The sequence below is a fragment of the Falco naumanni genome, chromosome 13 (assembly GCF_017639655.2).
Source record: "Falco naumanni isolate bFalNau1 chromosome 13, bFalNau1.pat, whole genome shotgun sequence".
In the NCBI taxonomy this organism is placed as follows: domain Eukaryota; kingdom Metazoa; phylum Chordata; class Aves; order Falconiformes; family Falconidae; genus Falco; species Falco naumanni.
This window is the reverse complement of record NC_054066.1, coordinates 17,196,549-17,221,542: the sequence shown is the minus strand read 5'-3', so window position 1 is coordinate 17,221,542 and position 24,994 is coordinate 17,196,549. Positions and strand designations below refer to the sequence as shown.

At 49.4% G+C, this 24,994-nt stretch overlaps 1 protein-coding gene across 3 annotated transcripts in view; it reads right to left on the bottom strand.

Moving 5' to 3' along the window:
- Positions 1-2,181: 2,181 nt before the first annotated feature.
- The window catches only part of P3H2 (prolyl 3-hydroxylase 2), a 75,395-nt gene continuing 52,582 nt past the window's right edge, over positions 2,182-24,994 (bottom strand). The window contains exons 2-15 of one of the 3 annotated variants that reach the window (XM_040613532.1): positions 19,736-19,882; positions 18,610-18,799; positions 15,708-15,839; positions 14,394-14,536; positions 12,831-12,920; positions 12,307-12,347; positions 11,734-11,828; positions 8,752-8,879; positions 8,082-8,177; positions 7,844-7,994; positions 7,203-7,320; positions 6,655-6,730; positions 5,583-5,723; positions 2,182-4,510 (exon numbers count right to left, since the gene is read on the bottom strand). In XM_040613532.1, the coding sequence (XP_040469466.1) occupies positions 4,418-4,510; positions 5,583-5,723; positions 6,655-6,730; positions 7,203-7,320; positions 7,844-7,994; positions 8,082-8,177; positions 8,752-8,879; positions 11,734-11,828; positions 12,307-12,347; positions 12,831-12,920; positions 14,394-14,536; positions 15,708-15,839; positions 18,610-18,799; positions 19,736-19,882 (1,641 nt within the window). In that variant the 3' untranslated portion in view covers positions 2,182-4,417. Of the gene's footprint in view, positions 4,511-5,582; positions 5,724-6,654; positions 6,731-7,202; positions 7,547-7,843; positions 7,995-8,081; positions 8,178-8,751; positions 8,880-11,733; positions 11,829-12,306; positions 12,348-12,830; positions 12,921-14,393; positions 14,537-15,707; positions 15,840-18,609; positions 18,800-19,735; positions 19,883-24,994 lie in introns of those variants that run through there. The other 2 variants (XR_005830719.1, XM_040613533.1) reach the window with 2 other exon arrangements.

Sequence of the window (24,994 nt, the reverse complement as noted above, 5' to 3'; positions counted from 1 at the left end):
GGTGAGGTTCAGTTGCTTAAAATTAACACTTCAAAAACTCTTGCAGGCTAATGCCTATGGACATGCCCAGCTCTTATTAGACTCTATAGCCACTGGACGTAAGGCTGAAATACCTGAAGTTCTTTGACTATGGGTTCAGGAATCTGTAAGTACCTGCAAGTCATATTTTCAGGTGAGGTTTCAGGGGTGAGCTTTTGGCTGAAGGGAAACTTTCAGCAGCTGCTTGCAGTAAGGGATTTACAGCCCAAAAGGGATCAGCCTTAGACTTTCTACTGGTCCCTGTGGGTGGTTCTTTACATGTACAAGGTGTTTTATGTGCTCCTACCCTCTGTACCAGGTGTCAAGTGCCTTGCTGAGACTTACTGTGACCCTTGCCAGCCACTGCTGCCCATGTCTTGGTGCCCTCGCTGCCACCAGCTCTGCACGCTCCACTGCCACCTCGACTGCAAAATGCAATGGTTCATCTTCTCCCTAATGAAGGTATCCGTTCCATCTGTATTGTCCTGAAATGTTACTGACTCCCTGTTGCTGAAGGCATGGCTGTGGCACAGGCCAGGCTCTTCCAGCACCCCACCCCCTGCAGTCCTTAGCAGCAGCTTGGTGCAAGGGGTGACGGAACTTGGCTGGGGCCCACCTGAATGTCAAAACAAAAACAAAGCTCCTTGCTAGTAAAGAACCCCTGGCACTGAGTAACACCACGCAGGGCTTTGTGTGTGTGCTTGGGTGCAGCTGTTGCTCTGAAAGCAGAGAGCCACTTCAGTTGTTCTTTTAAATACTTTTAAATTCCATTACATTTCCTTTATGAGTAGGCTTTTTTCTTGTTGACTGTCATAAATCAATCCTGCTAATTCCACCCTACTAGTATTAGGAGGGGCACAGCAGAGGTAACGTGGAACTAAGACATGTTTCAAGCATCTTTGTCTCCAAACTGCTGCTATTGCTGGTGGTAGAACTGGGGTATGTGTAACAAATGGCCAATGCCTAAGGAGGTTGTGACTCCCTCAGTGGCCAAGCCTTGGCTACAGGAGCTCAGCACTGGCCTGGGAGCCATGAAGCTTGCACTGAAATGCACATCAGCTTTATTCCCAGTGGTGTGACTTCAGGCACTGCCTCCTTGGGGAGCTGCTGAGTGTCAGGGCTTTGGGAAGCAGCAATTATCACACTGGCAGGGCAAGAAGGAATAACCAACGTGAGCTAACGTAGCAGGAAGCAAAAATATCAGTGCACCAGGCTGTCCCTCGGGCATATTTGACCAAGGGATTTATATGTTCAGTATTGTTGTTAGCTTTCTTTTTCCAGAGATACAGATGCCCTGTGGGCAGTCTGGATGTGACCCTGACAGCTCTGGCAGATGCCCAGGCCCCTACATCAAATCTGAGAATTAAAATTCATTTCTCAGAGGCCAGGCCACCCTGGTAGCAGCCCATCCCACTCAATACAAGAGAGACCCAAAAGCATACGTTGTATTTTGCTGCATGTACCAAAGAACTCTGTAACTTGCTCCTGCGAGGCTACAGTGTGCCAATAAACTTGGCAACCACCACTGCTGCTGCAGCAGAACTATAAATCCACTTCTGAGCTACACTTTACCAGAACAGAGAGCTGGAAAAAACAAACAAACAGGAAAAGTGCCTTTGACTCACTGCATTCCTGTTTCCTGGCTTCAATGCAAGCAGGTCTCAGTGGCAGAGCAGCATGGGGAGCAGCGTGGCCCAGGCAGCCCAGAGTCTTTCCACTTCTTGGGGATTTAGGTGTCATGTTTGCAACAGAGTCCTGAAATGCTGCATCCTTCTGAGGCTGCTCCACCATCCTCTACCAAAGCTGTTGGTTCACCAGAAGCCAGCCAGCACCCTGCTTCACTCCCCAGATTGCTGCACACAGGGGCTGTGACACCCTCCTCCTGCTCTCCAAATTGCCTGAAGCTTGCCAATGGTACGTAAGTTATTAGGCGGCTGGATACAGAGCAAAGGAGATGGACAGGCAGCCAAATGCGCACACAGAGGTTTGCTTAGTCCTGTCCACATCAGTTCTCTGACACTCATCCAGCACGGGGCATCTGCGTGTGCCCTAGGGCCTGGGGCAGGAAACCCCAAAGGGAGAGGCACCATCGTGAGACAAACTGCGTATCCCCCAGTCTCCCCTTCTAATATTTGGCTTAAAAAAGACAAAGACAGGCCCAGATGTTGTGTTTAGTTTATTCCGCCTGGATTTAGACACAGCTCTGGCTAACCACCTCAGCAGCAAACAAGCCATGACTGGTGCCAGCCCCTCGCCTCCCCCCAGGAGGACCAGCCGGGGGGATCCCTGCAGCCCCGGGAGGGCAGGGGCTGCACTGAGCTGCTTGGAGGGGGCAGCTCTGCAGGATGCGCTCAGGCAGACATGGCTGTCGGGGGATAGCAGCACAAACTCGCACCGAAGGTACAGCACACAGGAGTCAAGCCTTGGATGAAATAGCACGGTGCAGGCAGGGGGTCAGCATAACTGGTGTTTCAGGTCTCCAGCTGCCTTCCTCTTCTTTCCCCCAGCTTCTCCTCTAGCTGCTTTAAAAGGGGGTTTAAGCATTTACAGAAGAAGCATTTAATCAGGGAAGGGTGTCTGAAGGCAGAGACCTGTGGGCAGTTCTTTGGGGAGACAACACAACAAATCTTTTCAGTGGTCTATGAGGAAGGGAAATAGACAACCTCAAAGAAACGCACCACTCTGGTGGCTCAGAAACACGCAGAGCTTTCTCCCCTGCAGATTCGACATTGGAGGAGGTGCAGCCTATGACTCTTGCATCATTTTCTAGGTGGTAACAGTGCCTGCTTCCCGGTCTGTGCATTTGTTTTTCCAGATGTGTTGAGCTCCCCTCTATCTTGCCCAGGACCAGTTTTTGAGGCGGTCTCTACAGAAGGGCCATCCTTGTCTACGGCCTCTGCAGCCACTGACTGGATGGTAAGAAGGTGCTTCAGAGCCTGGAAGGTTTGGATAGGCACAAGCTGCATGAACAAAGAGAAAAGACAATTCCCTATTGCAGATTTTAAGTGCTGGGAATGCCAAAGCTGGCAGAGTGGAGCGGAAAAGGACTGAGAAAGTGCCAGTGCTGCAGGGTGCTGAGCAAAGATGCTCAGGGATGCAAACTCCAGCCAAGATCCCTGCAGTGCTTCCCAGAGAGAAATTAAACAGTGAGGATTGCTGCAACCGGCCTTTTAGGAACTTCTTTCTAGCAGCAAGGAGCAGTTGTTGGGTCAAAATAAGAGCTGTCCCTATGTCTGGGGCATGGGCAATTCTGTGACTTAGTGCTTGTTCTGACTGAGATAGTGGCTGCTCTGATCCCATGCACAGGACTTGATTTAATGATGGGGCAGAGATGATTTACTAGCTTAGCAGCAGTTACTGGCATAGTAAATCTCTTGTGATGTGACATGTACTTTCACTGCAACACTCTCAAACTGGGTCAAATAGATGCCACCACACCATGAACATCTGCTGCTTCTGCACTGCCAGACTGGAGGACACAGCCAGGACATCCCAAGTACAAAGCCGCACCATGACCATCCAACACCATAACACTGTAACTTCCCTAAGTCTTTCAGCTCTTTTCCAACATGGACCAGGAAGTGATGACATTTTAACTTTGGAATTTACCAGCAGCAGCACTGGGCTGGAAGCTCAAAGGGTGTGCAAGTGTGAAACAGTTTATTTCGTGCATCCCAGGGTATTAGCCAGAGAAGGGACTGAACATGCATGACAGACCCTGTTTCACCAGCATCAGCTGCAAATCAAACCCCTTCATGCCTGTGCACAGCTCGTGCCCCTGCCCAGCAGGTGCTTTCTGGAAGCTCTACTCAGAATTAATGCCCAGACTCCAGCTTTGCATGGCTACACAGACACATGCATTTTGCTAGGGCTTGGGGTTTCCTTCACTTTTTTCCCTAAAAAGCATTATTTCAAAGGGTGAAGGATGCCAAGATGGAAAGGCCAGCCACAACTGACTCATGCTCATTTCCCCGCGGCAGCACTGCCCCAGTCTTCAGCCTAGCACTTAGCAGGGGCAGCAAGACTGGGCTGTTAGCACACCTGAGACATTTCTCTAGCAGAAGCTAAAGAAAAGCAGCTATTTCTGGTTAAGAAAAAAAAAAAAAAAAAAAAAAAAAAAAAAGAGGTCCTGCAAGGGGGTACAGTGAGTTGGAATGAGTCCTGAGAAGTGCTAGAGAAGAACAGGGAATGCTGGTGGCAGAGTCAGCCCCAGCAGGAGATGCTGGCACAGGATAAGGGGTCCCAGCAAGAGCTGTGCTAAACACAGAAGAGGCACTCCTGAAATCCACAACCATATTAACCTGTTAATTTATACAGCGTCTCTGTACAAAAATAGAAGGGTTCTAATAAGATTAACAATATTAAATAAATATATAATAGAAAAAGTCTTTGGCCTAGTTCATAGCTCATCCTTTGGGTTGATATTCATTTCACTGGGTCCTAGATGCTCCTGGTCCAGCATGGCGATCACTTCATCAGCTTGGATTCGCTCCTGCAAAAGGGGAAGGTAAGAAACTGTAACGGCAGAGCCTCAGTGCCTGCTCCCAGCTTATTCAGCGTGGCTCAGCCTGCTGGGAGGGCTCACAGCAAGCAGTCCATCCAAGGGCCAGCAGTATAGCTCAGAGGACGGGGGACAGCCTGGGCCCTGAGGTGGCGGTTTGCTGGGCAAAATTAATTAAATCACTTTGTACCTCAGTTCTCTCCTCCCTCCAGGGGCTGCAGTAGTTGGGGCAGAGCTGAGGTACTGCAATTCCCTTATCACAGCTCACTAGCAGCCACAGCCACAGCACACCCTCCTCCTGTCCCGTCCAATTGATGTGGATTTCCAGCTCCCTGGGCAGGGCGGATCTCCTACCATGCACCAAGCATGGAAGAATTTCAGCTAGTGCCAAAAAGCAGGGAGGCAGTAAAGTGCATGTCTGAAAAGAAGCTTCTTCCAAAAACCTCACAACGCACCTGTATCGCAAGGCAAAGGCATGAGGGTTTTTCTCTCTCCCTGCACCTAGTTGTGCTTGGTCTTTTATCTTTTATTCTAATAGACCAGGTTTGCTATCAAAGGGAGACAGGGGCTGGCCCAGCACGCTTTCAAAACAGAATCTGGAGGTTCTCTGGTAAAAGGCGCTACAGCGCAGATCTTGCAAGGCATCCGGGCGCCCAGACCCATGGACTTCAGGCTACCAAACCACCTAGGAGGCCCTAGCAGCTGCTGCACATCGCTGCGGCCTCCGAGCTGTGGATGGCTGCGGAGAACTTCCCTGTTCATCGGGTTATTGCCACTAGGTGTCAGAAATGGCCAGCCCAGCCCTGCAGAGCTTCCCACACCCCACTCCGCACACAGCCCTGCACCCCCGGCCTGCTCAAAAAGAGGGCTGGCAGGGAAAACCAGTCAGCCCTGGGGCCACCAGTTCAGGTCCCTATGGTGCAGTGGATGAGAAGGCTCCTGCAGGGCGTGCAGTGGGGGGGAAAACAGATCTGCTGGGACAGGAGGCTGAAGATGGTCCTGGTTCCTCTGGGATGCTGGATACCCCTTCTAGATCCCCGCATATCATAATGGATGGACTTACCAGCTCTCTGTACAGTGGGTCCAAGGTGAACCAGAGAGCCACAGCACACCGCTGGCCTTTGGTAACTGCCTTCACCCCGTGGGGGTTCTCACCTCCTGACGAGAAGCTGATCATTCGCCCACACTTGGGCTTGATGGAGGCCTGTGGGAAAACAGGCAACACCAGGGTGGCAAGGAGCAGCATGGCCGCACGCACTGGCCTTGTCTGGGCTTGCCGTGGTCCAGGGCCTGAGACCTTACTGGGCATCTCTGCATCACCCCAGTGAGCTGCTCTGGAGGACATGCAGAGCTCTGGGCATGGCTGCAAAAATGTGTGGGGTAAATAGGGAGGTGTGAGGCTTGGTCCTGCTGTGCAGGTGTCACACACAAAGGAGATGGTGGCATGGAGTTCTTGCAAAGCCTGCAGGTGACCAGCTATGGCAAAATAGAGCCACGGATAACTCCAGGAAGGTTCAGGCTAACCTGGCATGGGCTGTGAAATGCCTTTCTTCTCTCTGCTGAGTTCACAAGAGGTATCCTGCAGGACCTCAGCAGCAGAAGTACCAACCAAATCAGCCCTCGGGCACTTAGGTAGACACAGTCTACCCTCCAGCATCTACCGGACTTCAGAGCCCCAGCGTGGCGCCCAGACCCTCTGTCCAGTCATGGAGGGGGTGCCCAGCTTCCCTAATGACCCCACACAGAGCTGGGGGCTCGTGCCTGTGCCCCATCCGTCTCAGGGACTGATGTCCACTGCTGTGAGCCACTCTGGAGCAAGAGACCTGGGCCAGGCACTACGTATGGAGGCATCGCTTCGTGTTCGGCCACGAGATGGGGTGGGAGCTCAGCAGTCCTCCAGGCAGGGACAACCATCAGCCCTCCCTCAGCCTGTGCAGGGGTGGTGCAAAGCCCTGATCTGCGGGCTTCCAGCTCTGCACAGCCTCTGGGAGTGGAAGAAGAGGTCTATGCACCTCTGACAGCAAGCTTTTGTATGGGCTGTTTGCACAGTAGGAGCCACAGGCTGCCTGGGGGACCCCAGAGCCCCTGAGCACGGGCTGCCAACGAACAACATTTGGTCCACAGCACTGACTTACCGTCACAGTTTTGGCATCCATCTCAGTGAAAATGAACTCGCCTCCTTCAAAATCTGCATTCATATACAGGAGGGCACTAGGGGAGGAAGCACAAGACTGTCGTTGAGGGGAGCAGCAGGGAGGGCTCACGGCTGACCCGACCCCCCGGACAGATCCCACATCGCTCCACCGAGATGTGGGTGGGGGATGCCAGAGCGGGAGAGGACCCACTGCAGGGCTGGTCGGGGCTACCCAAGGTACACCCATTTCAGAGCCACAGCTGAGCACCAGCAGTTCTCAGCTAGGGAACAATTCTCAAAATGTCCCCTGGGTCCTACCAGCTCTCACCCTCCTGTTCTGCACCAAAAATGCCTGACAGAGACACAGTGCTGCGGGCCACAGCTGGGATCTCCTGACCCTGAAATATCCCAGAGGCATTAGAGTTAAAACTCTGCCTTGAAGCTTAGCCACGATGCTTGTTGCCAGCAGAAACTACCTGCTGGATCTCCAGGGGGTCCCTGGGTGCCCCTGGGAGCAGCTCCCCCTTTGTTTCCTTCCTTCCTTCCTACCTGTAATCCCGAAAGGTGTAGGCAGGAGGCTCCTTCCAGCACTCGTTGGCCTCAGGGTCCAAGAGGCAGTTGTCAGCATGGATGGGGTGGCTCAGGTCATTCCTCCTCTCCTGCTGGCCTAGGCAGGACCATGTGGAGGAAGGGGGAAGGAGAAGGGGTGGATGAGATGGAAATGCCATGGTGTGTGGGGTTCTTCCCAGGGTGGCAGCCTGCCCCGACCCCACTCCAGGTGATGTTCACAGGTGAGAGGAGGAAAGGCAAGGCTGGGGAGAAAAGGCAACATCTGAGGACTCAGATCTGCACAGCTCTCCCTGTTCCTTACTGCAGGGAAGCGAGATGGAGAGCTGGGAGTGGGATGGAAAGGAGAAGGGACAGTGAGAAGAGGCAAGAGAGAGGAGAAAAGAGGAAAATGGAGACATAAAAAACAAGAGACATCCCAGAAATTAGCTTCTTTGGGACAGCAGTGCCCACCCTTTGCTGCTTTAGGGATGGTGACTTTCCCCAGCTCTTGGCCACCAGTCTAAGCGTCAGGCAAAACCGACCTACTCTCAGGCTTGGGTCCCCCAGTTGTAAACCCACCGTGGGGGGCTGGACCCCTCCTGTCCTCCCAGCCCTGCCCCGGTGGTCCCCTGAGCCCTCACCAGACAGGGCGGTGCGGCACACCAAGTGGGTGTAGGAGAAGTAGAGCGTGGAGTTCAGCATGAAGTAGGACTCGACGATCCTGCGAGCCTTCTCGCTGATATCATAGAAGAGCCGGGCACTCTTCAGCGGGACGCGGCCCTCATAGCCATACTGGGCAAGGAGAAGGCGCAAGAGAGGTCAGAGCTGCACACCAGCTGGGAGGGAGGGCATGGGAGAGGAGGAGGAAGGAGATGGTACCTTGAGGGCTTTGAGTACAGTGGCTCCTTCAAACCTCTCATTCGGGGTGTGAGGGGAGGTTTTTCCCCTGTAACCGTCTCCAGCCAGCATGATCCCCTGAAGGACACAAACCCACGTTAGGAGTGGACTGGTTCCCCAGGAGAGGGGGAGCGGCAATAGAAGCACCTGCCACCCTCTTCCCCAAATCCCCCAGGTGCTGCAGCTGTCCAGGAACAGAGTCCATTCTGAAATGCTGGAAAACAGCCAGCGACCTCCCAGCTGGGGATGTTCAGACACCCACAATCTCCCCCAGGCTCAGTTAACCATGAATGAGAAGGCTTAACCAGGCTTGTGGATGAGCATCCTTTGGGGTTGTTTATAACACGGGGCAAGGAGCTATATAGATACAACAAGGGCAAAGAGTGCAGGCTCTGTCTTGCAGCGTGTTTCCAAGAATAGCCCAAGATAGAGCAGCGGCTCCTGTGCTGCAGTTATGGATGTGTTAGGAAGCATCTGACTGCTCTCCATGGGCATCCTGGCATCAGTTGCAACACTCAAGAGCGAGGTATGAACCCAGAGCCTCCCCAGGGGTTGATCACACATTCAGCTCTAACAAGCCAGATGCTGGGGAAAGCATCAGATACTCAGCCCAGGTGGCAGTCACATCCACCCAGGGGCATTGCCTACTCACGCTGGCCACTCTGTGAAGCTCTCGGCACTGCTCCTCCGAGATGACATTATCCAGTAGTACTCGCTGGGTGCCATTCAGCTGCTGTGAGTTGTAGACAAACTTCACGTCGCTGTAAAGAAGCGGACCCCCTGATGGAAAGAGACACAAAACAACCCTGCCGAACATGCCCTGGCCTCGTTGACATCTTGTACCATGGCTGAGGGCCAGCTGAAGTCACCCGGGTGTGTTGCCAGGGAAAGAGCTTCACAGCAGAGAGCCGAGTTTAGCTTCACATCAGCAACAAAAGAAAGAGAAACAATGGAAACACACAGAGATTAAATCCATTTGCTGCAAGAGCATCAGCATTTTCCACCTTCTCATTAGCTGCCTTGCAAACGCAGTGATCACAGCCTGAAAATGCCAAAACCTGACGAGACACGATGAGAGACACGGACACTGGCTAACTTGGCTCTCCTGCCCAGCAGCCAACATCAATGGAAACCATAAGTTTCCATTGCATTTGAGCTGTGCAGATCTTGCCAGCTTGGCACGGAAAGCTGCTCTCTGCAATTGTCATCAGTGGGTTTTTTGTCTTACACACACAGAAAAACTAATGCAGTGCTGAGCTTGCAGCAAGTATCGCTTGTTCTCCACCAAGAAGTGGGGCTGCGAGTGGGTGAGCTGGGGGACCCTGAGGACAATCCTCCTCTGCAGAGGCAGAGGAGCTGCCATGGTCATCCCTGCCATCCCTTTCTCCCTGCCTCCAAGCTGCCTCCCCCTGCCCACCAGAAGCTTGGTTGCATTTTGGACGTCCCAGGTAGCATCCCTGGGATGGGAGTACAACTGTGGCTGGGCTCCCGCCTGATACAGGGCGACTGAGCTTTGCCACATGCTGAGTGAACAGACAAGAAGAGAGAGATTAGCTCTTTACAAGAAATTTGGATCCATCCCCATCAAATTTGCCTGATCAGAAAAACGTGGCAAGGCCACTAAATCACCATCCTCTGAAGCCTCTTCCCCTCATCTGCTCGAAGAGAGAGAACACAAGAAATAGCAACAATAAAAACCTAAACCAGATGTTTCTCCAGGAGGAGGGCGAAATGCATCTAAATTGTGGGGAAAATTATCTGTTGTCACAGAGCCACAATAAAACAGAGGAAACAGAGCCACAGAGCTCCTCTCACCATGTGGCACAAGGAAACTTCTCTGTTAAACTGTTTTTATAATTACTATTTTTCCTGTCTGTTGAGGCATACTGTGTGGTTTTGGAAGGTCTCCCTGGCCTATGGAGGACATGTAACCCTGAGGGCAGAGCCCCACCACTAGCCCACAACTTTATTGCTGAAGTTAGGATTCTTGGAACCGGAAAAGATGGGACATTCCTCATCCTCACTTTGCTGTTCTTGTTGCTCCATAATAGCATTTATTATAAATGCAGCTGGATCACAAACAGGACTCTGAATTCCAGACCCCTGGCACTCTCCAACTCAGGGCTGAGTTTTCCCCCTCGGATGTTGCTCTCCCCCAGCCGTAAGCATGTGAGGGGTGAACCTGGAAGGCATCACTCACCACTTCCCCAGTTCCTTCTGTTCCTCCCAGGGAACCAGCGGGGGCTGCCCTGTGCTGTGAACACTGAACCCTTGTACCACACTGGTGCGCACTCCTGGCTGCCTTCCTTGCCCCCACCGCCTCTAAGCACCAGCAAAGAGAGAGACCCGTTCCCCTGTGTATGCTCTGTGAAAAACACCCCAAGAAACTGGGGATCTTTTTGGGCTTTTGGGAGTGAAGAAAATGGCAGAAAGGAGGAAGGGGGAAGGAGAAAAGTACAAAAGAGAAGTACAAAATTAAAAAGGGGTTTTAAGGGGTTTTCGTTTTCTCTTTTGGCCTTTTCTTTTTCCAAGTGAAAAGAGAGAAAGAAAAAAAGACAACAGAGAAGGGAAGCTGCTGGATGGACAAAAATTCCATTTTCTTTTTGAATGGTTTCAGTTTTCTTTGTAAACTGGAAACATTCTGCAACTAAACCAGAACAAAGGCAGAGAGAGAAGAAAAAACAGAGAAAGACACACTCTGAAATAATTTGGTTACAGAAAGGCAAACAGGCCAACACATATAAATCAACCAGCTCTTGGCTTAAGCAAGCTCTACAGCATCTTTCTGCGGTATTCACCTATTTTATGTATGGCTAGGGAAGGGATAACAATACTCTGAACATAACGCTAAGCAGCTGGGGACAACTTGGGCCATGGAAAGCTGTGAAATTCCCCAAAAAGTGCAACCATCCATTGCATTACAGGGAGGTTTAATTGCCTGCTGCTGTGGAGCTGGCCCACTGGAGACACAAGATGCCTCCTGGCTTGAGATGCCATTGTTTTGCAGTGAGGAGAATGCTTTGGTATTTGGCTACAATACAGTTTTTCAAAATTGTTATGGGGGAAATCTTGTCTGTAGTAGAAAATGTTATGGTATCTTCTTTGGTTGCTGAAAATGTGCTGAAATTAGTTGAAATATCTGCCGACAGGCCCTAAAACCAAGTGATTTGATATAAACCAAAACATGAAATAACTAGCCAGTCTGCAAACAGAAATGTTTTTTAATATGGTGCTATCCAGCACATTTAGCAAAGCCAAACCAAAGTTCCCAAACCCTAATGCCTCCAGCATCCATCCTTCAGCAGCCTAGACAACAGGGAACATTTAAATCTTAAAAGTACTTGGGGAAAAGACTACTGGTTGCTGGTGCTACCTTCCCCGTGGTGAGCAGGACCCAGCTCCACATCTCATGGCTCTCTAATGAGCAGCTCAGCAGGTGGGAAAAGCAAGCCCAAGAGCAGAGCAGTGCCCAGAAATGCTGTGACAGCATTGACAATTTCTCTGTCTCTTAAACAAAACTTCAACCTCTTCAGACAGGATTGGCCCTCATTACTCAGCGGCCAGCCTTTGCAGTCTGTAGCCTCTAGTGACAGAAGAAAACCTGATTTTCTTGAAACATCTTCATCAGACTTACCCTCCTTCAACTCTCGATCTGGCTTTGGCATGGGTTTCTTTGCCAGGGACAGCCGTGGCCCATCCTCTGGTTCACTGCTAATACTTGATGGGACACTGAGGAGCAAGAGAGAAGAGGAACATCATGACTTAGCCACGGGTCTCCAGTTCTGGGAACAGTCTGTTTTGCACTCTTCAGAAACCAATACATGGGAAAAACGGGCAAACTGGTACTTTGTGCAAATATCACAACCATACAAGTAGCAGCCCCCACCCTGTCCTGTGGCAAACTGAGTTTTTCTGGAAATGGGAACAACAGTTTCCACCAGCAACGCACAGATGCCAACAAACTGGAACAGCACCACTTGCCTTATCGACCAAGTTCCCTCTAGAACCTTTCTAGTTTTGAGGCACTCAGCTAAAATAAGGTGCTTGTGGGAATGTTTGTAATGGTAAGGGTCAAAGGGCCCTAATTCCACCATGATGGTGTGCTAGCATGGATGGGCAGCACCCTGTAAGTGGCAGGCTGGTACCCCATCATGGGCACATCCCCTTCACCCCACTGTGGGTTCACCTGAGGTGGGTGGTGGCTCACCTGTGCTCATCCTGGCGGGCGCCGTACCTGTTCCAGTAGTTCTGTGGGAAAAGAGAGAGGTCATGCTTCTTAATTTAATGCTCCTGCTGAAACCAGGAAACTACCCGCTCTGCCTTGCACCCGGGGACATCAGGCAGCCTCTCTAGTGTGGAACCATCCCACACAACTTTGGGCAATTGCCTGGAGTCATCAAATTGAAAACGTAACCCCAACCCAAATGGCATTATATGGTGAGTACAGAGGGAGTCTGGCTTGCCCAGCCTTCTCTGTCCCACCCCACCACCACAGCAGTGGCTGAGACACAGCCAGACACTGCGGCAGGAGAGAGGGACTAGGCTGCGCCTGCATCTCCTTCACCCTGGGAACAGCTGCCTTCCTTGCTCTGCCGCTTTCCCATAGGGAACAAACCAGACAAAGACCCAGCTCCTGAGTCACCTACACAGGACTCGCTTTATAGGAATGGGAAGGGGGGAGCTGGTCCTGCAGCTCCTAAAGGTCCTTGCCATAGCAGACCCAGGCATTACCGGCTCTGTGTAGGTGTATCCCAGGCCGGCTGCAGCCACCTGCAAGAGGTGAGACTCCAGCTTATGGCGCCGCAGCAGCGTTTTTGCTTCCTGAAAAGAAGAGGAAAAGGGGAACAGTTGCACATCTATCTTGCACGTGACACAGGCAACACACTTCTGCTTCAAGAGGGGTTTGCTTTTCCTGCAACGCCACAGATCCTGTGGGGCAAGGGATCCTTGGATCATGCCTTAGACCAACCCTGGACACAGGGCTGAGCCACTCACCATGTTACAGAAGGGGAGGTGTTCATCAACCATTCAGGGAGCCTGAATACCCAAAATACATGTCCACAGCTGGCAGAAAGTGCTGAGCACCTTGGAAAGCATCTAGATATCTGGGCAAGAGGCTGGCCAGAGAAGGCCCAGCTCCAGAACAGGAGGCAGGTCCAGGCTGGCAGAGCAGGGACCCTGGCTGGGCTGTGCCTTGGTGCCCCATCCGCAGCGCAAAGCCCACAGCCTGGTGGTGGGTGGGCTGCAGCATCGCAGCCTGTGACACTCAGGGCACTCCGACAGGGACCACAAAGCACAGCAAGCTGGAAATCATCCATCAGAGGGCCTTTTTTTTTAAGAATTTGTAAACAAAACACTGGGGGGGGGTGTCTTTTAGAAAATTACTTTGCAAAGCAAAAATTATTTTCTTTTTAATGGAAAACTTCAAAACACTGGAAACAATGAAATGTTTTTGTCAACTTCAGGTTTTTTCCTAGACTCACTTTGCAAGGAGAAACAATAATTGTTCTTGTTTTCTTTTTCATCACTTCCCTTCTCGTTTTTAGACTTTTATCAAATTCACCTTGATATTCCTGGAAATCAAGGAATTCCAAAGTGGAGGAAAATCCAATTCCTGCCTACCCTCTGCTTATGGTGCCAGGGGAATAAGCCTCAGCGGGGCTATGATGGGATGGGAGGAACTTCTCCTCTTCTGCATCGTGAGAAAGGCAGCCCCAGGGCCACAGATAAAGGCTGCCTGGACCAGAGAGGAAGCCTGTCCTGCTGGGTGACTGAACACGTACTGCTTGGTTGTTTGACCCCAGCCTAACCCTGTGATAGCAAAGTTACCCCCCGCAGAACAGGCTGAGCACTGGACTCTCAAGTTCAGTGACTTGAGAGTAACACTGACATCCCAGCCTCCCCCTGGGAAAGAGATATTTCTCAGCCCTTTCTTAATGGAGGTTGCCCTCTGCTCAGTGCTTGATTGCACTCCTCCTCCACATCCCCTTTGCAGCACTGAATGAGAGGAGGGTTTGTGCTGTTGAGGCACTCGGTCATTGCCCTCCCTGCTCTTGCTTGGGCTTTGCTAAGCTGAAGACTCCACTGAAAGAAGCAGCTGCCCTCCAGCTTCCCCCCTACACCAGTGACTCTGGACTTGCACCCTTACAATTCGCATTGCCAGTTAGTCCAGCATCTCCGCACCTGTTTTCAGAGTGGTCCCACTGTGGGAAAGCTGCCAAGCTGCTTTTATTTCCAGCTGATGCTTTTGTTAAAGCCTCCTGCCAAGGGCTCTTAGATGACACTCACTCTCACCTTTCTGGGTTTGATGGTCTGTGGATCCATTGTACCTTCCAAGAGGCCCTCATAATAACCTGCATTCTCCAAGACATCTTCATCGTCTGGGTGGAAGAGGAGGTAGGTCTTGGCACACTCCAGGGCTTTTACGTAGTCACCAACTGGGAGGCAACACAACAGTTGTCAGGGGGGCAGAGGAGGCACAGCCCCACCAGCAGAGCTGGGGGCTCACACAGAGCACGGCGGGGCAGAGTCAGGGAGGGCAGCCCGCAGAGGGGGAGGGCACAGCCTGAGCTCTCCATCAGCTGCAGGGTGAGCCCAGCACTTTACAAGGCTCTTTTGATGCAACTTTGTCTTAACTACTCCATTTCATTGACAGGGAAACTGAGGCACATAAACACAACTTCTCTATAGTCATGCACAGGTTGGATAGTATCCAAACTGGATCCCGCTGGATGGGCAGGATGTGGATGCTGTCCGGCAGCAAACCACCTCTCTTCTGTGCAGTGTCTCTCAGGGCTCTGGGGGGGGGTTACCCACCACATTAAACCTCTAATCGGGCAGAGGAATAAAAAAAGCCTGTACACCACACACAAAATGCTGCTGACTCCTCAAGCTTTCTTCCCATTGCATTGACAAATGAAGAAGCTTTATGTTCCAGTACCAATTTTGACCCTCACACGTTCTGCCCTTTTCAGGAAAGAGCTCTTAGCACAAGCCTGAGATAGCAGAATTCTGTCTCAGTTTTCTTTTCTGCCACAGAACATAGTAAAATACCATACAGGACCACACAACGGGCAGTATTTTATATCACTGCCAACCTCTGATATTTTGCAATGCTGCCGACTCCTGCAACTTTACTGAGAATCTTAAAATATTTGGTAATTAGGAAAAATTGGCATCTTGGGGTAAGCTTGGCCTGACTTGTATATCTGTTATATATTAACTTAGAAAATGTATTAATTGGTTTCAGAAAATGTGAAACATATAAATCCCCAGACCTTTAATACCAAAAGGCAAATGAAAGGACCCTAAAAAAGCATGATTTATTTAAAGAAGAATAATGTTTAAGCTAAAAGTTGGGGGTTTAAAACCTGACTGATGATATAAAACTTTCACAAAAATACGTAAATTGCATTTCAGTCAAGCTAACTTTTGAAAAGACAATTTCCAACGCTCCTTGCTTCCTGACCCTTTCAGATCACACCACTGCATCACTGTAGCGCAGACGACATGGGGATATATCCTGATTTCCACATGAAACAATTCAAACTTGTACAAAATGTAGCAAAACCCAGCAAGCGCTACTAGGAACAGAAAAATAGCCTTTACCTCTGTAATAGGCAAACTGCAAGTAGTCATAATGGAGAGGAAGGAAATTTTCGATGGGCGAGATACGGCCTGAACGCGTGGCGAGCTCTCGGACACAGTCATGTTTGCAGGCCAGGACTTGCATGTAGTGGTCTGTCAAGAAAAGAGAGAGATGTTCTGAACTGAGAAGGATGGTGACGGTGCTGAGACGGGGACAGACAAAGGTTAAATCTCCCCAACTGAGAGACATGCAACTCATGCTGCTCTGGTCCAGCAGGTGACTGTGCATCTAGAGGAAGAGCTCAGACTCCTTCCCAAAGTCAACAGAGAGCTGCCGTCATGCTTTTACCCCCTTGAGAAACGCCTTTCTCCTTCTGTCATCTGTAGAGGGAGCCTGAGCATCTCTTTTAGGTGCCGGGAGCTGTTGCTTCTGCCCAGGAAAGCTGGATGGGTGCAGGGACGTGCAGGTGGCAGGTAGCTCTTCAACCCCAAGCGCAAAACCGAAGGCAAAGACACCCACAATGCAAGCGGAGATGCGAAGACAGGGTGGCCACGTGTGCTGCCACATGAAAGCCATCTCCACACCCCCTTCCTTCAGCTCATCTTTAATCCTCCCCTTTCTGCAGCAAGAAAGCTCCAGAGGGCATGGGGAGATCTAGGTAAGAGGGGTGGTTGCAGCTTCTCAAGCCTGGCAGAGCAAGGCACCAGCACCATGAGTCTGAAAGGTCTGAGGTGCAAATATTGGCAGCACAATCCTCGTGTCTGCTGCTTCTCAAAGATGAGGTATTTCCCAGGGAAATGCAAGCACGTGGTAAACTTCTGCCATTAGCAAGGTTTCTTAATTGGTGGGAGTCCACAATATAGGCGTTGTATCAGCTGTACAATTTTGAAGCCAACACTGACATCTGATTCCAGTTTGGAGCCTTTGCTGCAATGCACTTACAAATCTCCTTTGCTTGCTCTGTCTCTGTACACCATTAAAAATCTTAAGAAACAAACACAGGCTTGAAAAAAAACAACCATATGCTCAGCTACCAAAGCATTTCTCAGAGCTGCCAAAAAAACAGCCCGAGGAATTTGCAATGAAAGCAAGTGGAAACTCAAAACAGTTCCCATTTGCTCTGGGCAGGTAGTCCGAGTAGTTATCTGATTTACCATACACATCCAGGGTATTACGTTAAGAAAAGCAAGAAGGAAAAGGACTTAAAAAATGTTGTAATTTAAACCTATTTAAGCATCCTAGACCTGGAATAATCCATCACTGAGAAGCACTGCTTTTCCTTGGTACTGTCAAGGTGCCTTCAGAAACAGGCTACATAGACTGGAATCAGTTCACTGAAATGCATCTGTCCCTGGGGCGGAGAGGTGAGAGCGAGAGTGTTTCGACCTCCTGCAGCAGTACAGCTGACCAGTCAGCTTGGGATTGAAATGAGAAATGCATTTTGAAGAAACTTAAACTCTCTTTTCTCGGTGTTTCCTGCTGAAACATCTGGGGCTGAGTGCCCTGGACCCAGGGGTAAACTCTGGATTATGCTGTCCTGTATGGAACCACGTAGTTCCCTATAGCAATGCAGTAGCACTACTTATCTTATTTCTCTCGGTGTGCCTTCACTTCCCTGAATGGCTCTGGGTTTGGAGTTGTTATTCCCAGGCATATCTGACCAAGCCAAGTCACAGCACTTTGCTGAGACCATCCGGCTTGGTCTCGCTCCCAAGTGACCACACCATGACCACATCTGTGCTCCATATGGCTCAGCGCAGAAACATCTTCTCTGCTCACTGGAGCTACGCTCGATTTGAACAGCACGGAAACAATTTAACAGAGACCAAAACCTGTTTGACGAGCAGCAAGCAGCTTTCAGTGAGAAGGAAGGTAGGTTTTCTTTGCCACTGAAGGCTGCTCTCTTGGAGGGTTTGTTACGGTCCTTGGTCTCCTGGTCACAGCTTTAACAGCAGGCATGATCAGCTGACAGCTACACTAGTACTAGTTCAGCCCTTACAACACTTCTCAAATTTTTTGCATGGGTAAATAAACCCAACAAAGGCAGCTTCCCATCCGGTATGTTGGTGGTTTCTCATCTTGGTTGTTTCAATTAGATTTCCCGTCTCGACACAAACAGAATTATGCAAAACCAAAAAACAATCTGCATCTGAGTAAAGTATTTTCCACACAAGAAGCGAAACTCCAGAGCCTGATGTGACTCCAAGACCATGAGCAGATAAATAAGATTTCTGTCACCAAACAAACCTTAATTTATGGCTCTTCTTTCCCTTACGACTAATTAAATGTAATCTCATTTCTACTGAGAATGAACTGTTTTAATCCCCTCTGGCTCAGAGCCACACATGCAAATCTGAAGATTACATAGCAACGTTCAATTCTCTCCAGAGATCTCAGTCAAGATCATAATTAGATGGGCCTCCACTAATGACAAATCCATCCCTTTTTTCCATACACTATCTATATTCTGAGCCTTTTTGGCAACTTTCCTGGACATCTGGAGCATGGCCAAGAGGACTCTGCTGCTCTCTTCATATACACTGGCAAACAGAGAAAATACAGAGGCCAGCAACGTCTAGATCCCAGTGAGATATGTGAGACCGTGTACACGGGGAAACTGAGGCAGTTTATGTTAAAGCACCTATATTTCCAGCTCTTAGAGGAAAGCTGCAAATGCTCCACACATCTGAAAATGCAATTCTTCTAGCCCAACTTCTGTTCAAGACCAAAACGAGATGTTCTGGTTCCCTGCCCTCTGGATTTGCATTTTCTTGCCTTTCAAGTGCCTCTTGCAGCGTTACTCACCAGCTGCAGTGATGGAAAGGAAGACGCTTCACCAAATCCAGTCAAAGGCCCAAACTTAATAATTAAAATCATCGCAGGGCCAAGGGAGAGAACTCTAAAGGCACAAGATGATCGCACCTGCAATAGCTTCATAGAGGCCAGCCTTATATTCCAGGTACTCGTGCTCCTCAAATCTCTGAGGTCCCTCACACATGATCTGGCAGTCTTCATCCTCGGAGTAGTACCCTTTCAGTGCACGCTCCAAGAACTCAATGGCCAGCTCGTATTCCTCTTTGTCGTAGTGCTTTACTCCAGCACTGTAGTCCTCCTGCAAAGTAGGTAGGCAGAAGAGAAGACTGTGAGTGGGCTACACCGCTTGGATCACAGCATCCTGCCCTTGCCAATTACAGGTGCTTCTCAAAAGAAGGTACAAGCAGGCAGGGACACAATGATCTCCCCAGGTACCTACCAGATGTAAGCAGTGTGTACCAAACCATGTCTAAGCCATCAGTGGACTTTTGGACCAGTGGAACCTCGTAAAGCTGTCTAAATGCTCTTCTGAACTCCTCCATACTTAGGGAATCCTCAGTGCCACTGCTGGATTATGTATTATGTGAAAAAACATTCTTTGTTTTTTACCCTCCTACCCAACAACTAAGCTGAATGCTAAGGGAAAAGACTGCTCTTGACCCAGGCAGATCTGTCTTAGAATGGCCCCTAACGAGCACCTCCATTAATTACACCAAACAGCCATTCCTGCTTCCTTATGTCTTCTGAAATCAGAAAGTTGGGGGTGGCCCTGGCATTTGTGTTGGGCTTTTGCTTTGGGGAGGCAGAAAAATCTGTCACTCTCCTGCCTGCCAACCTGCACCCTCACAGCCACTCACGTGCATGTACCCTGCCAAGGTGGGAGAACCCAGCTCAAAAGAATCACACATAAACCAAGACCTGTCCGTCAGTGCCCATGAGGCATCCAACAAAGCTGCCTGCTGGTGCACATTCTCAGCCATGGATGACCCCAGAGCTCCCTGAAGAGATGGACCAGGCTGGGGACACAGCCATCGAACAAAGAGGAGAGTACCCTGAAAAAGCAGGAGCTGGCTTGTCTTAAAGGATAGCGCTGAAAGGGAGAGTTTATTTTGCTGTATTGTAATATGGACCTCAGAAATAATCTCCCCATTCATTAGATGATGCTCTCTTGGCCTCTTAGATCTCTCCAGACCGCCTGACACTTCACACAGGCACCTCTTTAGCTCAGACTCACCATGTGCTGCTTGGCCTCCCGGTCAATCAAGCTGACTTTCCCTGATGTGGTCTTGTAGTTCTCGATGTCCTGCTGTATCTCCATGTGCTCAGGGTTTGCCATAAAGAAGGTGTGAGCTGCATTTGCTGCCTCCTCCAGCTTGTTCAGCTGTAACAAGATAAGAAAGACCAAGTGAGCTGGTGACGTAGGACAGTGAGCACAGTAGTTTATGCTGCACCCTCTGACATCTATACCTCTGACACCCTTTTGACACCACTGGACCGGGCAATGATGGGATAACCAAGGAAACCCTGTACACAGAGGCTCAAGAAAAGTGCTGGAATGAGAGGAAAGCCCACTGCAAGGGAAATTGGAAGAGCTGGAGTTCCTGAGAGCCAGACAGGTCACTTACCCGTCTGCAACATGGTCTATTGGTGATGGAGTCCAGCCTAGTTTCCAGTTGCACATCCTCTGAACTCAGCTACTCCAACCCCCTGCACAGTCCCAGCTGGAGAGATGCTCTCATGAGATACAAAGTAGAGAGAGGAGGGGAAAGCAGCTGCTGTGACTGCTCTCTCTACAAGCCCTAGAGGCTGAGCTACATCCAGGCTAAGGGCTTCTACTTGTAAATTGGATCTTGGGATAATTTGTTAAGCTCAGCTGTGTATAGCTGCAAAGGGCCAGACTCTGCTGACAGTGGCAGAGATATAAAGAGGAGTTTATCTTGGTATATCAAGTCACTTTGGATTTAGAGATTCAGAACTGACACCAGACATTAGTTTCACCCTGACGAAAGCCTCATGAATAAACAAAAATGTTAGTGCTAAATACACCCACAGCAGCTGCCAGAAGCTCAGGGAGCAGGGCAGATGTTCAGGTGAAACATCTGCATGACCCAGCAGGAGAGAAGCCACTTCCATGGCTAATGCACTTGCTCCTGAAAGAAAGCCAACACTACTGAGTGCTGGCAAGGTGCAGAGTCAGGCCCCTGGGATACATTTGCAGTCTGAGCAGGCTCAGTCAAGCTTATTAGCCAGGACCCAGCTAATGCTAGCCCTGGCAAGGCTGTGTCCAAGTGTTCTCCTTGATAGTGAAACCCACATGGCACCTGTGCCACTGCTGCTAGGCTCCTCCTGAGGCAGCGGAGCCAGCAAGCTCAGGCACGTCTACGCTACGCTGCCATCACGGTACAGCAGCTCACCTGCAGCAGCCTGTGCACGTAACCCCTGGACAACTCGACTGGCAAAATGATGAGAACTGAAAGAGAGACCTGCAGAGAAGCACGAGCTTCACACCCTGTTATCTTAAGCCTGGAGCAGGGCAGAGGTGAGCTGTTGGCCTGTTCATCTCTGGGAGACAACAGCAGCTTCCTCGGGGCTCCTTAACACTGCATTGATACTTGTATGCACTTACTGAGCACCAGCTATAGCTTGCCTTTCAGCCAAGCCATGAGAAACATCCAAAACCTCTTTCAGTGAGCCCCTGTAAACTGTCTCGTACCCTGTGTATCTCAGGGGCTCAGAGAGGACATACAAACACTCATCACCAGCCAGGCATATAAGTAGTTTCACCTCTGACACATGATTGCCTTCAGAAATCTGGCTGAACTGTCAATTGCCTGAGCAGCCACCTTGTCAGCAGGTTGCCCATTACTTCCGCAGAGGTGTTTGCAACCGTCTTTAAAATTAAATTATACATCCGATAACACATGAACTCCTGTTGAACCAAGTGGGATTGACATCTGAGTGAAATCACGAGGCCTTCTCCTTGAGGGATGTCCTGCATATGTATATCTTACAGCAATTTTGAACGCACAGCTTGTGAAAGCTTTGTGGTGAAATACTAAGGGAAAAAATGCAAAGGATTTGCTCAGGGCACTTGGCTGCAGCAACAGTACAGCAAGAAGTCCTTTTTTATGATGAACAGTGCTCTGACTAGGAATAGCTGGAGTGGGGCAAGAGCAACAGGTTCAATTTGACTAGACAAGGAGAGTCCCCCTGGAAGCACCCAGCCCACACCAAAACACTCAGCAAATCTGCTCCTGTTTGGAAAGCAGGGCTGTCTGCCAGGGTTAATAAAACAGCCCAGTTGTTTAACTAGCAGAATGATGCCTCCTTTCCTACTGCACATAAAGCCTGGCAAGACTCGGGAGAATCCAGGAGGAAGATATGCATTATTTTTGCAAGGTAACCCTCTCTAAGGGCAGTGTGGAGGGAGCATGTTTTGGCTGCAAAGGAAGCAGCTGATGTCCTTTGAATTGTGACTCCCAAACACAATTTCTAAGTGGCAAATATTTAAAAATTACTGTAACAGGTTTCCTTTGGCTGTTCCTTAAACCAAAGTGGAATTAGAAAGCAAGCATTTCAGCAAGCTGCTAAAAACAATTTTGGCCTTAAAGAAAAAGGTATAGATAGCTGACAGTGATTGGGAGCCCAATTTAAAGGCAAGGGAAGCAGGGAAGATGCAGAGCACAGCAGGACACACACTGAGCCTCCTGGCATGCAGCAAATCCCCCAGAGAAGCACCCAGCGCTTTCATCTGGGCTGTTTAGATTAGGACTGGTGCAAACACAGTCTGCAGAGCAAACAAGGGGGCTACCATGAGTCAAACTGGTGGCAACTGGAGATACCATAGCTGTGGGCAATCACTGGCTGAGCTTGTCAGGGATGCCTGGGCGATTCTGTTAGGGAGCCACTGAATGGAAGCAGACACCCAAATCTACCAGGGGATTTGTGAAACTGACACTTTGATATCAGACAAGCTGTTCCAGACACACTCTCACATTGCTTGCTGGGGCATGGAAATGTTTTAAAAGCAGGTGCTCGGATACATGAAGACCCTTTGGAGGAAAAGCCCAGCCATCACCACGGGGCCAGACCCATGCCAGGCAGGTGCTCTCCTAAACCCCCTCTGCTGCTCCGCAGCTCCAGCACAGCCAAAATTGCTTGTGCAGTTCCCAGAAAGGCCAGGGCAGAGCTGGCCGAAGAAGCACGCGTGAATACCTCCAAAAGGAAGATGAAAGCTCCAGTCAGATGGCATTTCAGTCCACTCCCCAGATCTGCCCTTTGAACACCAAAGCACCACTGTGTTGCAGTGCCCACAGAAATGCAAAAAATTTGCCTTGTGTAAACTTCAGAAGTTTTTTAGGATTTTCTCTGTGCTGACAACATATACAGGGAAGCCAGCTTTTACTGCAAAAACAAGATCTATTCCAGTCCTTTGCTTGGAGTTTTCCTAAGGACATCACGCTCCAGAGTAACCCCTTGGCTTCCCAGCAGGCAAGCAAAATTACTATAGGAAATTTTTATCCAGGGCAGCACACACAAAAAAAAGCCAAACACCTTCACTGTAGGAATTATTATTTTTTTTAAAAAAAAGGGACATTCCTGTTCAGAAACATACATCCCACCCCAAAAAACCTTGTTCTACCATAATCCCATCCTGGAAAAGCTCATCACAGCTGGACAGCATCTGATACAGGATAAAGGACAGACCAGAGCATCTCACGATGGGAATTTTCAGGTCATGCCGAGTGTAGGTGGGACTGCCACTGCAACTGGTAATTAGAGAGGTCGGTCGAGACGGGGCAAGAGGTTTGTTATGGACACATGAGCTGCTGACCTGATCCAGAGGACTGCTATTAAGCTACTATTTGAGCTGCTCGGGAGAACTGCATTCTTCCATGCCACACCACACATTTCTATTCCCAGACAGCATCCTGTCTGTGCAGACTTAAAAGGGACCAAATGCATTTCAGCAAGGGTACTGCTTGTACCTTTGGGTACTGGGAACTGGCCCCTCAAGACGCAAGCTGCAACAGTCTCTTGTAGGATGTTCTTTTTTCCTTCGGTTCTAGCTCCTTTTCAGAAAACTGTCAAAAACTGTCACAAATCCTAGGATGGTCTTAGTTCTTCCTGCGTAACATCCACCCAGTGAGATAGAAAGAGTCTGGTTTCTAGCCACAACACAAAATCCCTTTCCCACCCTCCAAACAGGGCTCATACTGTGTCTAGTCCCGCCGGCTCTTCACAGCAGAGATGACCTTTGGAGTTTGCTAAGTGAACTCAAAGCAGAACATTTCAGCTCAACACTTTTCAATCTATCATGTCTCATATTTGCCTTAAAAACATTCAAGTAACACAAAGAAGCCAACAGCTGCTAGGTTTTGCAGAGTTTTTAAGTGGATGCGTGCACATAAAAGCAAATTCCTAACTGGTAAGACACATTCACAGTCTAGCACTGACATTAATTATGAAACACTCTGGAGGAGCTTTTGCCAAAAACACTCTGAATTCACAAGGAGCAGGATATTTTGGTATTTAAAGGTCTGGGCTGGGACTCAGGACACCTGGACTCAGTTCCTGGCCCTGTCTCAATCTCACTGTGCAGCCACTGGGAAAAAACATTTTATTTTCTTTGCGCCTGACTTTCCATTGTTTTAAATGAATAACAATGAAAATAATAGCATTTCTCCTACAGGGTAATAATCTTGTTTATTTAGATGGCAAGCAGCTCAGGGACTGTAAGCATAGCAAGCATATAACACAAGGGGATTTTGATCTTTGTACAACCATCGCTAAATGAAAATCAGCAAGGAAAAAATGACAACTGGAGGATCACAACCTTAGTACGTGCTCTAAGGTCTGCTTGTTCACCCCACTGGAATAAGATTGCTGGGTTATTGCTGCAGCTTTGCACCAAACCCTGTGTATTTCGGCCAGAAAGGACACATGAATTCACACCACCAGCACTGAGAGAGCCCTGGGAACACCCTGTCGGTTTTGATCTTACCAAGCCAATGGCTAGAGCCAAGAAGGGGAAAACACAGAACTTAAGTGCTGATGGGTTTTGACACTGAACATATTTTTTTCCCTCATTCAAATATTAGGAGTGTTTCATTTCACAGAAAAACAGGGAAATTATTTCAAGCAGCAAAACCTCAGATTAAATTGCAAATGCTAGGTTTCGTTCCCATCTGGGACAGCGCTGGCCTGGACTTCAGTAGGACTGTGACTCCCAGTCTGCTGTAGTGGCTTGGATTAGGAAGGCTGTTTTAAACTGGAGCGTTAAACAGGACCAAACACAGGCTGGAGAAAGGACCTTGAGTGAACATCTTGAACATCACTACACAATTGATGCCAATTCTCATTGATAACCGTGAAGAAAATCCTTTATGGAACTTCCAGGGGCTGTTCATTGACATTCTGGTACCTGTTGAGCTATGTATTGCCAGTAAACTCCATGCCAAGCAATCTAATTTGTACCTGTAGTACCACTGTC